Genomic DNA, 17,571 nt, shown 5'->3' with positions numbered 1-17,571 from the left:
TACAAACAAGGAGGATTCATTGTCTTCTGGCCAGGAAGGAAGGTGTTTGTCTTTGGCTTTGGTGTGAATACTAATAGGGGCTATTATTGGTATTTTTTTTGTTTGTCCTGGCATTTTGATTTACAATTCACTGCTATATTTCAGAGTTATTTGTTAAATCAATGATGGCAAGCTGTCCTGTCCTAGATGCAGCAAAACATAATAAAACATGATACTACCACCACCATGCTTTACAGATGGGATAAGGTTCTTATGCTGGAATGCAGTGTTTCCCTTTCTCCAAACATAATGCTTCTCATTTAAACCTCAGGTTACTTTCCCAGCAGCTCTCTGGCTTGTCTGCATGACCATAGCAAACAATGCAGTGTTCTTTTTGGAGAGCAGTGTCTTTCTCTGTGTGGCTCTGCCATGCACAGCATGGTTGTTTAGTGCTCAGTTTGTTGGTTTGTTTGATTCGGTTTTCTTCAGCAGAGACATTTGCAAGTACCTTTGTGAAAGAAGGGCTAAGTGAACAACAAATGAAACAAATTAAAAGAAGAAGGATCATCAAGGTGCAATCTTGGTCTTAGCTTTCATTTTAGATCTTTGGGCAACTTTTTTGACCTTTGTTTCATACTTTAACCCAGCCTACTTTAACTAGCTCCCACACAGTGGACTGCAGGTAAAGCACGAAGGAGGATCTCACCTGCGCTGGGTCAAACCCACAGGATAGCTTCCCACCGGCACAAAGTCCGCCTCTCAGCCTCCAGAAACCTCCCCTGAAACCTAACACCTGTGACATCATGTGCTCAGACACTGGCTGCTGGCTGGCTGGTCCTGCTCACAGAACTGCAGGCTATTCACTGCCTCTCACTCCCAGGAGAGATCAGCAGCTTTGACCCGCACTACCAGCCACAAGGAGGTAATCAGATCAATCACACTGCTGCACATTGCTGAAGCCTCTACCTGTGGCAGACCTCAGCGGCTGCACACCTCCCCTGGCTCTGCCAGCTCGGAGGAGAAGTCTTTTATGGGTTTTGCAGGGGAATAGTTCTATCATTTCTGAGGCACAACGCTGAAGGCTGCCATCACTTATTCTCCCCAGGATACTCTTGTTTTCTCCATGGAGCTTGACTCAGGTAAGCACTTGCTGTTCAGCAACTTGTGAAGTTTTTATGCTGAACATGGCCACCTGCTCACATGGCTTTGGAGAGTTTTATTTCTTCATTATAACTGAGAAAGTGCCTCTCACATACCTGTTTACAGCCTTTCTGAATATCTCACTGGATTTGTGCTCTTAACAACAATAGACTCTGATGAATTTGCTTCACACAAGGCTGTGCGTACTTACACACATCTGCACACACACACAAGTAGCAAATGAGGGAGACAAGAGAGAAGAATGAACAAACAAAAGAGAGTATACTGAAGACTTCGCTTTGCCTGCAGGAGTTATACTCAAGGTCCCTGTTTGATGCTTCAACCTTCCTACACCAGCCTCCACAAATAACACTCATCTTCATTTAATATTCTTTTTTGGTAATATTTGTACTTTCAATACAAAGTTAAAGTATATGCACTTATAGTTCATGGTAACATATGGATGATTCAGACAAGTCTGTTTTTAAATAAAATAAAATAAATGGAATAAATAGATTAGACTTGTCAAACCCCTGTGATAGTAGAGCAATACTTATTTGCAAAGAAAAACAAGATGCTGAAGTTATCCGTCATCATATAGTGTGACCTTCTACAACTTCACTGTTTTTTTTACTACCACACTTGCAGTGAGCACATCACAGCTGAGCATCGGTGGTGTAGTGGGTCAAATTATGTATTCAAGGCAAGTGGTTTGGCATATTTCATGAATAAAGTTAACAATTACCAGCAATCCTTCTGTTTGAGAACAACCATAAAACTGTCCATGACGATTTCCTATATAAACCATTGGATTTATGGGTTTATTTTACTACTAAGAATTTTGCTTATATCTTAAAATTTGTAACACCTAAACACTTTTGCTCCTATTTAAATAGAACCTAAGGTAAAGCAATAACTTCTCTGTGACAAAACATTCATCAATTTTTTGGTTGATCTGCAAGCTTTCTACAGTTGATATATACACAGTATTATGAAAAACTAATTTGTAGAGGCTGTAAAGAATAGTTAAATATCTGCAATGTGGACCTTGCATTGGTAACACCTGTAAGTCTGTATGTGTTTGAAGAAAATCAAAGATGTACATGTTTGTTTTTTGCTAGAAACAAGGGAAACCAATGGGCAGTAAAAGTAAAGCTCCCTCTCCTGCTGTATTTCTCGCGTTCAGCTTTAGCCCTTGGAACGCTTTAGGTCATCACCTCATGACCGCTTTCTATATCCAATCACTTTTCGCATTTGACCCCAGCAGTGAAAGCTTTTCAAAAGTACACTCCCCTCTTCTCCCCCATTTCCTCCATCACTTGGCCTGCCTGTCCTCCTCCTGCCGCTCCGCCACTCGGCGCCCCATGCTGGAATCTGAGAAAGGGCTTTGCTCGCTGCACTGCAGGTTAATTGCCTCTGAGATTCCTGTGCTAATAGAACTAATCCTGCCTTTGTGTAGTTTTGAGCTTGTTATCCAGGTTATTGTGTGAGGTTGCATGTATTAATTGATTAGTATTGGGGCTTTGTGTGCTTTTGATTTTCTGATGAGTACTTGTTGTGCCTTTACTGACACAAACACACACACAACAACCACTAAAGACATTTGGCTGTAATCCAGCGTGTCTGAAGACTATGTGGAACCTTTTGCCACAGCTGGACGGAGATCAAGACGAAGTTGCCATTAACACTAGTAATTTGGTTTCCGTATGAACACAGCGTATCACTTAACTTCTTCCCTCTTTGATGTAGGGATTCAAAGTCTCTTTCCTCTACTACATGTCTCTGAAGCAGAGTTCAAAATATATGGAATTTGTTACCAATTTATTTTCCTGCCTCTGTTATTTAGTTTGGTTTTATCCATAAATGGGGTATATGTGGAACTTAATCCCTGTACATCTTGCTCTTGTAGAACAGCAGTTTGAACTATTCTGTCATTCATTTTGCACAGGGGAAATATCAAAAACTCTTCATAAACATGAGATGTAAACATTCCTTTATCGTGTGTCAGCCTGAAGGAATCCACTCTTCTCAGTGATTTGCCGCTATCAGAGGCCAGTTACAGGCTTGCTGCAGCATCGTCTTGGAGATTTTGTAGCAATCAACAGTCAATACTCTGAGCTTCAGCTGGTTGGAGCAGCTTGACATGACTGCAACTTGATGGTAATAACCTCATGATGACAGCTATTGTGTCTGTTTTACTGTTTAAAAAAGTGATAACAGCACATGTACAGCAGATATCAGCTAATCTGGGTTTTAGACCGCACATACATGTATTATACATGGTATTTTGGACTTCTTCACTTGCTGCCTGACATGTTCCATTCTTTGACTGAGGTCATAATTGAAAGATGAAAGATCAATCACTAACCCTGGGACACATCTCTCTGATGAAGACTTCCAGATCATAAATGTGAGAGTCAGCCACTACCACCTTTCCCTTTAATAAATGTCAGAACAGATGAAAGTAGAAAGGAAGAACCAAAGGAAAAATTGCACTAGATATTTTTTGTGATTTTGAGGCATGACAGAGCAGCCTGTGGACCACCAGCAACTTCAGAACACTCACAGCAGTTCCTGTGTGTAAAGTGAAAGGATGAGTCTCAACACGCCCGCTGAATGCAGCCGGGGAGTCCACCAGACTGGGTGTTATGACAGGAGTTATGGTCTAAGACAAGCTCTCTTTGCCTTCATTTCACTAATCCAGGCTGAATGGGACAATAAAACAGAGAACATGGGAGGGCTTGGATTCTTTGAATATGTGTCATCCTTCATACAGGAAGGGGGATATATATCAGCAGGCAGAGCTCAGGGGCCGTCCTCCTTTCACCCGGCCTGTCTGTCTACAGATACATGAGTATGCTGATGGCTGATACGGGGGGACATGATGAGTGAATGACTCAGTGATTCTGCTGGATTTGAGCAGATGTAGGTATGTGCCTGCAGGTATATTTGAGAAATTATTTAGTAGCCCACATGCATGATGATTTGTTGGATAAGATCTTGTTTGGTAATGCCCATGACAGAAGGATAGGGGTTTATAAGCCATTGTTAGAGGACTGCACTATACTATAAACAAACCTTAACCTGTAAGAGCTTTCTGTATCCCTGCTCTCCAAGAGCTTCAATTGTTCTTGTATTTTAGATGTTGCCTTGCCTGCCTATCCACAAACAAGACACAAATGACAAAAACTACAGTCTGTGCAGAACAACAACTTTTTTTGGCTGCTTCTGTGTGATTTGCTGTGAACTGCACAGAGATTTCAGGCCTGGTTCTGATTTTTAACATCACTGATTGAGGAAGAACTCAAGAAAATGGTTGTTTAGAGATGTGTGTCATCTGCGTAGTGACAGTAACTTATGTCATTGCTTTCCATAATTATAGCTGGTGGGAGCATGTAGATGTTAAACAGTAGAAGGCCCAGGATGTAGACTCAGATATGTAGGGACCTATAAACACACATAGTTTAGTGTTTGCTGTGGAGTTGTAGCAGCGTAGTGTGATGTAAACACTACTCTATTGGCCATTGGCTCTCAGTTTTGTTGGAATATACAGTGTATAATCATTTTCATATAAAAGATCTATTTAAATGCTTCATATGGTCACATCTACTTCTAGTATAATGTTTTGATTTAAACAATAAAAACTTCAAAAACACATCTTTTATGGTGGCATGATCATGAAGTCATGTATAAAAAAAAGCATCACAAACATTTATTGTTGTTTTTTTGGCGGTGATGGGTGTCATGGTAATTGCAAAAATGACATTGAAATCACTGAAGCTACACGAGGAAGTGCTAATCATTAGTAAAATGTTGGTAACACATACATCAGGAGCCTCCGTTCCTGCCAATCTGTTTTATTTCTGTTGTGACATTATTGCCAAACTAGACTCCCATGTTGTGGCTGGTAGCTGTCAATCAGCCACAGCGATCCTCCACACATACACATCCATCAGTTCAAACCCTGTCTATTGAATCACTCCAGTGTCTGGTCCCCTATTGATTCGTCTGCTGACACAGTTTTGTCTCCAGGAATGATGGCGTGAGGGAATGTGATTGTCTGGAGACGCAGCCTGGGGACATGACGGGTCGGCGTCGTTCATATATTTAACAGTGTTTATGATGGCAGACATGAGCAGCTGCCCCCTGTCAGGAACTGTTGCTCTGAAAGCTGCTGTTTGTCTGTGGCCTTTTGGAGTAGTGCAGCACAGGGTGGGACAATGGGTGGAGACAAGAGTTCCCATCAACAAATTGTAGAAAGAGGCTGTTTTCTCCTCCCTTTAAGCATTGGCTCCTTCTGTGACTTTTAATTTGTCATAATACGCTGCATTGTTGCTGTCTAATTACACCATAATTACAGAAAATAGAGCGCTGTTAAAAAGCCTACAATACCACAAATGTAATCAGGAGCTTTTCTGCCAGAGGAACAGTAATACCAGCCTATCGTGGTGTCAGCACAAAGGCTTTCATTTTGCTATATTATATTTCACTGAGGGCTCTTTTTTGGGAATATGCTGCATAATGGCAGTACATTATCAAAAGATGTTTACAGTAATAATCATTAACTAGACGGTTCAGTGTCCTTTGTGTGGTTTAGCTACCAAACCATTTTAGAATACATCAGTGTTTTGGTTTATTACAAAAAGTAAATAAATATATTCATGCTGTAATTATTGCAGTGCATGACAGTGTTTAGTGTTATAATACTTGCTATTCATGACTCAAGTGCCAGGAAGCTATGAGCAGGGGGTGTTCACATAGGGTTTTTTTTTTGTGCACAGGTCAGTTTTGTTTGACAGCACATCTCTCATTCTCTGTCTCTCGCTTGTTTGTTTAGCCATAATGCTTGGTTATAGTTTGTTTAACCCTCACAAATTTAGCTAAATTAAAACCCCAATATTTAAAGAATGCAATTTGATGGTACTAGCACTTCCTTGTTTCTAGGAGGGACATAAGGAACTGAGGCATGTTGATGAGTGGGGCTAGTTTGCGTGGGAGTTTGCGGCAAAAATATATATTATGTGGGGAAAGCTTAGAAGCATTGTAACACCAGGAATAAAAGAGAGATTCATATTAATCATAATTAAATCCTTTTTTAGATCACATATAATGCATTGGTGTTATAGTGAAAGCTTTTTTTTTTACGCTAACAAACCTGATCTTCAACTTTTGGTAGGGAAACTTCTTTGAAGACCTTAAAGACAAAAAGTTATCAAACACTTTTGGATGTGTAGAATGAGATCAGTGTTCTGACACATTACAGTAAATTTCAGGAGGTCGCTGTAAAATAATTTAATGAAGCAGCCCGTGGACTATGTTTGTCCATGACAGCAGAAAAATATCAGGTCAGGCATGGCCAGATGCAGGCATGGGTTGGAGCAGGTAATTCTCTATGCTTGGCTCATGTCCATTAGGTTTTGGAACCTCAGGTTTGCTCACAAAGTCCTCCATCATTGCATAAATGTTGTCTGTGATTATCTAAAGAGAAACCTTTTGTAAGGTCTGGTCGGTTTGGACAATCTGAACCAGATCCCCACAATGATGATGCGACCTGATGTTGGTTGAAGTAGGATTTTAGATACGCATGACAGACAGATCACTCATATATACAACGGTTCATCTCTGTGCTGGTGAGAACATGACTAGCATGCACTATAAGTTGTTTTTTTAGTGAGCACTTTCTACTTCATCTGTCCTCTGACTGAATGGAGGTTGAGGTGAATGCATCCTTTAATATCTGAAATGCACTCCTCTATCCATTCAAGCAACCCCTGTTTTGTGTGTGTATGAATGCTCACTTGTGCACAAAAAAGAGTGAACTTGGATCAGACTATTCACTGTAATAAAGCATAAATCTTATCTTTTATTATTGCTTTTTTTACACATGGTACAGTGGGGTTGTCCACAGGAAAGAAAGGTGAAATATGTTCAGAATGTACAGTCTGTTCAGCAGGTCATTACTGCTCCCATTCAGAAGGAAGTGGCGTTCATTCTGTGCCAGAATCCTTTAAAAAAATCTAAAAACTCCTCCTCGGTTCACATAAAGTAACTGCTTGGATGTAATTGTGTCTTTTATACATGTATTATTAGTAGCAGCTTCTAGCTTTAGCTAAATCCAGTTCTATTCTCATAAGTAGAATGAAGGCAATATTTCCAGGTGCTGAAACAAACGAAAAAGAGCCGGGAATGTTTAATGTTGTCTGTCAGTTTTAACCCAAACCATGATCTTTGCTCTCTAACTAATACATTTTTCTGTGCATGTTTGCCTTTTAATTAATCGTATAGGGGAGAGACAGAAAGAATTATGGGTAGAGAAAGTGACATAACTTGCAGCCACCACTGGGAGTGGCAGGACAGAGCTATCAAAGTACCCTATAACCACGTACTTTAACTGTCTAAGAAGTTTCAGTGCTTGAAACTAAAGTGAGGTGACGCTGTGTCGCAAAGTCTTTATCTCTGTCTGTAGACACTGTGGCCACATTTATACATATGTACACCTACTCAGTTTAACCATGTGCCACAAATGTATGGACTGCTATGTTTACTGCATGTGATAGTAAGCCCTGTGTTTGCAGTGCATCGCTGGCCCTATCTCCAGTCCTATGCATTCCAGGTGGCCTTACAAGGTGTTGTAATGCTGAGGCTTAGGACCCATGACAGACTGGCCCTGGAGAAAAATGGGCTGTTCTGGCAGATACTGTCTGAAATATGGCTTTTAGAGGGACATAAATTATTCACTGGAGCCATCTCTTTCCATCTTCAAGAAACAGAGGAAATAGACTTATGTTGTACCGAAAAAAAAAATCTTCTGTCCTTCCAAACTTTCATTTTCAGTATATGTTTTGCTTGATAGTGACCATTTCAGGCTAACAGAGTCCTGGGAACTTTTGTCTTTGCCTTCTCCACAGGACAAAAATATATATTTTTCATAATCCATGTCTTCCAGATGTGTCTGTGGATTCTAAATCTTAATTTTCTCTATGACACTGCTAAATAAATGGCCATAAATACCTAGGAAAATATGATGCATATTTAATATGTCTTGATGACTTTGTTGCAGAGAGCAAAAATGCCACAGTGAATCAGATGGTTTGTCATCATAATTGATACGGATATTACATGTATGGAATAATGAAAAGATTAAAATGATTCATCTCACTGCATTCATATATCAAAGCTCTCTGAAGCTTGTGTGTCATATGTACAGCGGCTGCCAGCTGACAGCCAGTCTTTCTTCCTGCCAGCTGTCTAGGCCTTAAGTAAGTGAATAACCCCCTAAACAAATAGCCTGTATTCTATCTCACAGTCTCCACAGACTCATCAGTGTCTGCAGAGGAGCAATGTGGGACTGGGGGGGGGGTAAGAGATAGCAGCCTTCTCACATCATGTCTCATTGAACTGCTTACAGTGGCTGCACTCATAAACTGTTGATGTGAATCACTGCAGGTTCCAACATCCGCAATCTCTAAAGTTGGAGATAAGTTACAGTGGTTGTGAACCATTTCTGCATAAATATGACCCGGAGCATCAATAGATTGTGGCACAGGTTCTGAAGGTAGACCTATAGAATCAGAACCCAATCAAATAAATGAAACTGAAATATTATAACTGGTCATTACATACTACAGTACATTACATATCTGTGAGCGGTATACGTAGGTGAACCTCTTAAGATTAGCATATAATCTGAATGGGGTCCATCTACTCTGAGGTGTTTTCAGTCTTTGTGATGAGAATAGGGTTTCACTGAGTGCCGTGTTTTACTCAACAGTGATGTTTTAAAGTCTGATCTTCACTATGTGTGTTTGTGGAAGTGTTTAATAGCACAAACAACTTAGAGTTCTGAAGGTGTCAGAATAATATTTGTTATAGGTCATCAAGCTGTTACAACTATCACCAAAGATTTTGGACTGAGGGAAATTTAAGACCATTGCTACTGCCCAGATCAACCAACAATGATCACACCAAAAACAAGATGTGTAATAGTCACTTACCAAGGTAAGGTCTCCCTGTTATTGGCTGAGAGCACAAAAAGAACACTGCTGCTTGTCTGCAGTTTCATAAACATCACATGGACAAACTAGAGGGCTGCTGGGAAAATATTTTATGGACAGATGACAATAGAATAGAATTATTTGGCTTTAATGAGAAATCTAATGTTGGGAAAAAAGAATAATGATATGTGAACCCTCTGTTAAACATGGAGGTGGTAGTATCATGGTTTGGGCCCATTTTTCTGCAGATTTTTCTGGGACAGGATGACCAGCATCGATGGAACAATGAATTTGTAATTATACTAGTAAATTCTGAATGAAAATGTCAGGACTGTCTGTGAGCTGAATCTCAACACAAAGTGGGTCAAACAGTTGACAACAGGATCATTTTGCCTGATTGCATGCCTTCTTTTTTCTTTTGGCAAAATGTTTCTAGAGTTAATGGTCAGCTGTTCGGTCACAAAATGTTATATTCCTTAAAAACAAACTAACACAGCGGCCAGCTTAGTGCACTCATAGCTCTCAGTGCTTAAAGCTCGGGATGAAACCCCTACACCCGACACCTACACCTGCACCTCCCCTCCTCCATCCTTGTTTAAATGACTGCAGCCCTTATCTCCGCGGACTTTGGACTCAGAGCGGAGAAAGGCTCGACTAAGACACAGTTAAGAAAAGCTTTTAATGGTACACTAAGGCTGTGGGATTTAGACCTCAGCAGACCTGCAGAATACTCTTTTTTATAGGTGGTAGAGTTGAGCTTATCAGTAGCTCACAATGAAGCCTTTCAGCCGCCGCTCTCTCTCGCTCCATCTCTCTTTGTCTCTCTGAATGTCGATCTGTCCTTTTTATTCTATTTTGTCGATCCTGACAACTCAATGGATCCACCTGCACTATCAACACTGCAGTCATTTAGATGTGCAGATTCTGAGGCAGTTCGATAAACATCTGATAACAAAGAAGTCACTTTGAACATGTATCAGGGTCACTTTATTCACAGGAATGCTGTAGTTCCTGAGCATGAAGGGGTTCTTCCAGTTCCAAACTGAAAGCTGTTTCCATTTACAGAGTACTTTTAAAACCAGGAGATCAAGGATCAATTCTTATTGGGGGCCGGTGCATGTTTTTTTTGACTCAGGTTTTTCTCTCACTGTTTTTCTTTTTGTTCTGATGTTTCAGATCACTTCCCCTCTTTATTTGGTTAGGTTTAGCCATATAATACTAAACATCATAGACTTAAGACTACAGGCCATTTTTGTGCTGAGTGAAAATGTGATTAAAATAACTTCTTCTTCTTAAGTGAGAAAAAAGACTGGCTTCTTAGAAGACAGGAAGAAAGATAGCAGATAGCAGTCCCTTTAATTAGGAGCTTCTTATATGAAGGAAAATTCCCCCAGGAACTAAGGCAGTTGTGATGAGAGACAGAGTTTCAGATTTGTGACAGCTGTAATTGATGTTCTTTGTATGAAGCAGAAATGCTATACAGCACATGTTTGTTTACTGTTACATCTGGGGCTAAAAGTGTGGCTAAAAGTTACTGTGTCAAAGACAGATGCCACTGCTTTGTAACCTCTCAGAAGCATATAATTCTAAGGGAAAGTCACTGTGTACCATTTGTGTTCTTTACTGTCGGAGTTGGTCTCTGTACAGCGTGTTATTTCCTTCCTATATATATTTGCTATACAGCATATTCCCTGTTATTTCTTGTTTTGCTGTCCTCCATACTTTTAACAGAAATAATAATACACGAGCTGATCGTAGACCTGAGCTTAACATTATTTCAATCATGAGAGACTCAGCAAACTGAATGAGAAAGAATCTATTAATACAATAATTGTAAATGTGCATTGGTGTCCTAGACCCTGAGGCCGCTGATCAGGAGACCCCCCCCCCCCCCGTGTCTAGACCTGGTGGTGGTGTAGAAGCAGGAGAGGGGAGGCCTTGAACTGCATAGATCGGGAGGTGCTTGGGGTGGAGGAGGGTTGCCGGATTCGATCAGGAGACAGCTGGAGAAGAGACAGAGGCTTTTAAATTTCTCGCTACACTATGATTGGGCAGGAGAGGGACAGATGGACAGCTGATTGGTGAGGATGGTGCCATCTATTAAACACCTGACTATGTGGGAGGTCACTAGAGGGAGTGCAGTGCAGTGAAAGCGAGAGTGCAAGGATGGTGCCTAATACCAGAAAGTTGAAAAGAAAAACAATAATGGCAGTGTGTTATGTTTAAGAACGGACATCCATTCAGAGTGAGCTGATTGGCTTGACATTTGCTCACCACTGTACAGATCTATAAGTTTTCATTTTTCGTGATCTTAAATGTAAAAACATTTTTTGTTCTTTTAATTCGTTTGACAACATCCACCTAGAGACTAAGAGCCAATGTTTCCACTGTAAAGTGCGCTCTTCCTCATGCACATGCTCTTTTACATGTGTGTCAGTCAGAACAGATCGATGCTTCCAGACTCCCAAAAGTACCCCACACCACACTTTCTGCTGAATGTTCAATTGGTGACATAACATTAAGGCTAGCTGCTTGCTCTGACTTTAGGAACCGTGCTGTTTGCTGTTACTGTTTCCAGTTGGTAGCTATAATTCATAGAATATAGATTGAAGACTGGTGTCATTGGTCAGCATTGTGAGAAGCTGTAAACACTTTTAATGCTCTACCCTACCAATCAGGATTTTCTTTTTTTCTATTCGACATTTTAAAAGGTTAAACCAAAGTTACCTATCTAGTGTTTGTGTGTGTGTATTTTCTGCTGCTGCCTGCTACCCTGGGAGGAGGCAGAATCTGAAAGCTGGCTCTTTAATGCTGATTTTGAGAATCATAGGACCTAATGATGATTGAAACACTGTGTGGGAGATGCCTCCTACCACGAAGGCAGCTGTGCTGCCATCGGCATCTGTTGTTTGTCATATTTAACCTCACTATGTGCACTTACTGTAAAGACAGATATGCAAAAAGGCTGTAATTCTGCATGGTAAGAGGTAACCAGGCCAGAGAGACGTGACTAAGCATTCATCCTGACTGTGTGTTGTGTGCAGAACAGAAAATCCAGCTCTTAGCACACACCTAATGACGTGTCAAAGAAATTATCCCCAAACTTTATCACTTTTCATAATTAATCAACTCTCAGTCTAAATGGGGAAATCTATTCAACAACAGATTGGTTTAAGCTGTATCACATCTTTCTGTCTCATTGCAGGTGTCCCTTGATGAATGTGTGAGGTCATAGCCGATTAGCAGCAGTGCCAGGACCAGAGGACAGCGCACCAACAGTCAGTCATGGACCTCACATTCAGGGCAGCTCTTCATTTTCTATTGCTGGCCTCACTGGTGCTGCCTTCTCACACAGAGAGTGAGTACTTATGCTATCCACACAGCTAACTGTTTCTACTGAGACAGAGGGTCCATTGGCTGGAAGGAAGTTTGCAAAGGAGGCTTTCACATTGGACTGAACAGGCAGAAACCTGAAATGTGTTTTTATTGCCTGATGTAATTACAGGCAGAATTTCATATGTGACTTCCATTCACACTTAATATATGTTATGTTATATTCTATACTTTTCAATTCATTTTCAGTGTTAACAGCCCCGATGTAATTTCTATATGATTATTATTTGCATTGTGTCAGCAATTTACAGCACCTTGTGCACCAGACACACTTTAATTGCAGTGAAACCTTCTTGCCCCTTCCCTGAGATAAAAAATAAATAAATAAAAGAAATCTCAGCCATACTCAAATTACCTCATGATTAAAAATCCAGCCCCTTGATATAACCTTAGTCAGCTGGCATACAGCCACATAGAGTTCTATTTTTAGCTGCATTAACTAATCACAAATACTATACAGGTGCTTCTCGCTATATCCAGGAGAAGACAGAAAGAATGAAACAAAGGCATTTGAACAGTTCTACGGAGCCCCTTTTGTGACATGGTTAAAAAGTAAATAAATTGTGGCCATGAATTATGTATAACGTGCGCACGAAATACTAACTGTGGAATTTACTATATGGTATTGTACTAATTGCTGCCCAGGGAGGGTGCTCCTACCGGGCAGCCCTCTCCTGTGCGCCCCTGTCCATGAATTTTAATACTACTATTACAACTAATAATAACAATACTAACTCGTGACCACGAATTAGCATTAACCACTAGTTTTCATTGTCTGACTTAGTTTACAGCAAGTGAAAATGAAACACCACCCCCTACTTGCTGTCTTTTGTGGTTTTATCATTCCATGATGGAGTGACATCAGCCAATATGTCACCCATGTCTTATTTACACAAGTAGCTTAAAACATGTAGTTACTGCACACACAATTTCAGTAAAAGTTGCAGGTTAGTTATACCTCATTGATTTTTCTCTCTACACATGTGGACATTTAGAAAATGTTGCCCTGTGTCCATTTTCTTTACATTATTTGAAAAATCAGTAGATTTTTAGTAGCTGCATGCTTACTTTGCCTTTGTTTAATGTCCTTTACTTGTACAATCTCTGTTAGTATGACAAATAGGTAAAGCCCTCCTACAACATAATGATACCTAGGTGGGTTTATGGCTGGGTTTGAAGACAAAAAAAAAATCACCTGTATGCATCGACCAGACTCTTTTTAATGCAATAATGGGTCTTTGGTTTTCCCAGGGGAATCCCTGTTAACCAAGCCGTCTGTGTATAATCAGCACAGCATTTCATTACGAAGGACAAAGAGTGCAGAGGTGAAAGGTTGAGCAGGAACATTAGGAAAATTGAATTTCATATTTGTTTAGTTAAAGAGGGAAATGAGTTTATTATTGTATATAACTAAGAAGATAATCAAGTCTGACCCATTGGAAAAAAAAAAAAAAACAGTGTAGCTTTCCAGACACCCACATGTCCTGCGACTGTACATATTTTATCATCCTTAAGATGCCGTGAGTCATCTAATGCTGAGGTGGCTTCACCCAGATCACTGATAGTCAGAAGGTCCATATGTGAAGAGATGGGTGTGAGATTGTGCTGCTTAAGTGTTCATTGGCTGTGCTAAACACCTATAAATACACTGTATCTACTGTTTCTTCGGTACATTTCATGCTTTTTGTGTGTTCTAACATGCCGAATGGCTAAGCTTAGGGCTAAGGACAGGGGGAAATGCAGCACCCTGAAGGCTCACCTGGTGGGTGGATAATGAATTTTTGGACACATAAAACCTTCAAACAGTAAGAACATTTACAACATGTAGTTTTATTGGAGTGCAGGGACAGTATAGAGACAATTCAATATGTGTCTCAGTCGAAATTAAAGAATTAATCAGAAACAGGAGGCAGGGGGGACTGGCTTTGCATGTATGTTGCTGACAAAAGGTTTAATTTGACCCCTTTAGTGAAGTAATTGAACTCCCCAATGTACGGTTAGCTGAGAGGTCCTTTAATATAGGTCTATAAAACCTCAGCTGGACAGCATGAGAGGTAGAAACTTCTCTTTCTGAAAGTAAACAATATTTCTAAAGTGTGCACAGAATCATTATTTATTTTCATGTCAGTGTTAAAATATGATAATGTCTCACAGGTCTCCTCTACATTTGTCTGTGATGTGATAAAACACCCAACAGCAGTGATATCTGCTAATACATTTGTCAGTATATGTTGGCCAGGCAGGGGGCAGGTTGGTTCCTCACAGGTGGAAGAACAGGTCTTCAGAGGGCAGTGTTTCTCGTCAACAGGTTCATTATCAGGGCTAGTTGCTTTATGGCTGCAATGAACGTGTTGTGTAATTTCCCTCTATAATTCAGCGAATTCATCAGTGGGATGTGTCAGCAATTAACTTCCAGTGTGCTCTACACTCATGAGAAGCATTCAGTCCTCATTTAAAACTGGGATTTTCCCAGCATCTTCGCCATATTGATCCATTTGCATTATATTTGAGAGGCTGTACATCAGATGGATGAATGGAAAGTGTCATTTTAATAACTTGAATCCATAAAGCACATATACTGATAATAAAAAAGCATGAACTAGTAATATGAGATGGTTACATGTCAGCTCTCTACTACTGCATAAAAAGTCATTTTATGCAGAAGACTCCTACTACTATAAATGATTACTTCAGGTGAACAGAAGCGTATTATTGGTGATTATTTATTTATTTTGGTGTATCCCAGCAGATATACTGCATGTTTTGGAATCACAGTTGTTAAGTTTTATTAAGCAATTTCGATTCTCTGTATGTCCAGCACATATAAGAGATTTGACAATAAAGCTGACTTTGACTTTGAAGATGAAAAAAAGGTGGAGACAAAACTATCAGCTCCCAAATGTCATTCCTTTTCAAATATTTTGAGACATTTTAACACATTTTGCAAACACTAGTTTTATTTAGTAAGCTTACATTATTTTACCTTGTACCCACCAACAAATTATTCCTGAAACAACTGTCAGAATAATGATCCCTCCTGATGCTAACTGTCAGTTGTCCTTATCCTTCATTTTTGATAACAGCCAGGAGTCATTTGGTGTAGTTTTCATGTCTCCTGAGGAATTCTAGCTCATTCTTTTTTGGAGGATCACTCAAATTCCTTCAGTTTAAATGGTCTCCTGACATGGACCCTGGTCTTTAGTACACTCTGTGGATTTTTAGTCTGATATTAGTCCATTCTTTGTGAAGGCCTGTCAACGGTGTTCACTTCTCTCTCCTTGAGGTAGTTCTTCACTAGAAGATGCTTCAGGTTGTTGTCAACCAAGACCCCGTTCTGCTACTGACCTCTTTAGGTTTTCATTAGGTCTTTTTTCACGATTCCTTCCACCCTGAAAAGATTCCCAGTTCCAGACACACCAAGTTACCCCATATATCCCACCATGTTTGACTCTGGGAACCATAATCGTTGTGTTATATGCTGCTCTTTTCTGTCTCTTTTCTCTTTTCTGTCTGCAACCATTCCTGTGCAAGCTCAAAAAAGAAAGATTATTACTATCATAGGGGGGCTAATAATTTGGTCTCCAACTTTATCAGCCCTTTTTTACCTGGTACACAGAGAACTGAAGTGCTGCCCATTCCAGTGAATCCAATGAGACCATTATTTTGGATAAAGGATTAGGGGTGCACTATTGATTTTTACCACCGATAGTTAAAGGACTTCTCATGGCTGTTGATTTTTGCATGAGATATATGACATTCAGCTATGAGGACTTAATAAAAAAGGTGTATATGACCTTTATCCCTTGATTTTTAGCTTTTTAGCATGCAATACTTCTTTTTTGTGCACTACATAGTGAATTTTGTATTGTATTTTGTGTGACAACAGTGGTGTTTTTTCTCATTTTGCTGATGAGCTCACTATTATATTATATATTATAATTCATGGCACAGTCTGAATTCCCTACCATTGACAATCGCATAGGGTCTCAGTTTTCCTGTAAGTTTTTTGTATGTATGTGGTGGCAGGATGCTGATTGACTAAATTCATGTTTCCACCAGTGGTTCAGAGACAGGAACAGGATTTCCCTCCCACTGTATTAATGATTCATATATTTACAGACATCATTTAATGTGTGTTACATATTTTAAACACTGTATTCAAGCCCTCATTGTGTTCTCATCCATTCAGGGCTCATTTATGGCAGCTGCTCTGTAACCATACTGTAACCAGCCAGTGCTTTGGATTTGCAACCCCCCAGGGCTGCATACATACAATGATTTGCAAAATAGAGTCTGTTTATTCCCAGTTTCTTGGCCTTCCTCCTTCCACCTTTCATGCAGCATGTGGGTAATGCTACCACACTTGTGTGGGAGGCAATTTTGCAGGTCATGAACAAGGAGCAGGAGAGAACAATGTATTATTTATAAGAACAAACACAAGTGGCAGCAGGGTCTGTCTCCAAACGGAAGTACACTCTGCAGGTCTGACTAAGTGTTTGTGGGTATGAGAGAAACAGGCTCCTCACTATAAGTGAATGTATGTATATGTTGTGAAATTCTCCTAATATACAAGGGCTTTATCAGATCTTGAGCATAAGAAAATAATTGGCCCCTAAAAACTGACATGTCACAACTGGGTAAGCTGGCCCAGATGCAGCAACAGGTCCAAACCTTGATACTACCACCACCATGCTTCACAGATTGAATGAGAGTCTTATGCTGGAATGCAGGCTTTTCCTTTCTCCAAACAAAACATTTTTTATTCAACCAAACACTCTATTTTGGGTTCATCCATCCACAAAATATTTTCCCAGCAGCCCCCTGACTTGTCCACATGCATACCAAATTGCAGCACAGCAGTGTTCTTTTTGGAAAGCAGTGACTTTCTCCTCACAGCTCTGCCACGCACGCTTTGGTTGTTCAGTGCTCCCTCAGGGTGAACATTATCCAATGTGAGAAAAGCCTCTACCTGCTTAGCAGTTCCTCCAGGTTCCTCTGTGAGCTTAGGATTTTGGGTCATATTTATGCAAAAATATAAACGCTCTAAAGGGTTAACACATTTTCT

The 17,571-nt window shown here is 40.1% G+C and overlaps 1 protein-coding gene across 6 annotated transcripts in view; it reads left to right on the top strand.

The window, feature by feature from the left end:
- Nucleotides 1-833: 833 nt before the first annotated feature.
- ptprfa (protein tyrosine phosphatase receptor type Fa) overlaps nucleotides 834-17,571 on the top strand; it is a 165,787-nt gene continuing 149,049 nt past the window's right edge. For 5 of the 6 annotated variants that reach the window (XM_028403183.1, XM_028403184.1, XM_028403181.1 and 2 more), the window contains exons 1-2: nucleotides 850-1,118; nucleotides 12,319-12,471. In XM_028403183.1, the coding sequence (XP_028258984.1) occupies nucleotides 12,399-12,471 (73 nt within the window). In that variant the 5' untranslated portion in view covers nucleotides 850-1,118; nucleotides 12,319-12,398. Of the gene's footprint in view, nucleotides 1,119-12,318; nucleotides 12,472-17,571 lie in introns of all 6 variants that reach the window. The other variant, XM_028403182.1, reaches the window with a different exon arrangement.

Source organism: Parambassis ranga, chromosome 4 (genome assembly GCF_900634625.1).
Source record: "Parambassis ranga chromosome 4, fParRan2.1, whole genome shotgun sequence".
NCBI classification, from domain to species: Eukaryota; Metazoa; Chordata; class Actinopteri; family Ambassidae; genus Parambassis; species Parambassis ranga.
This window is presented reverse-complemented; position numbering and strand designations above follow the sequence as displayed.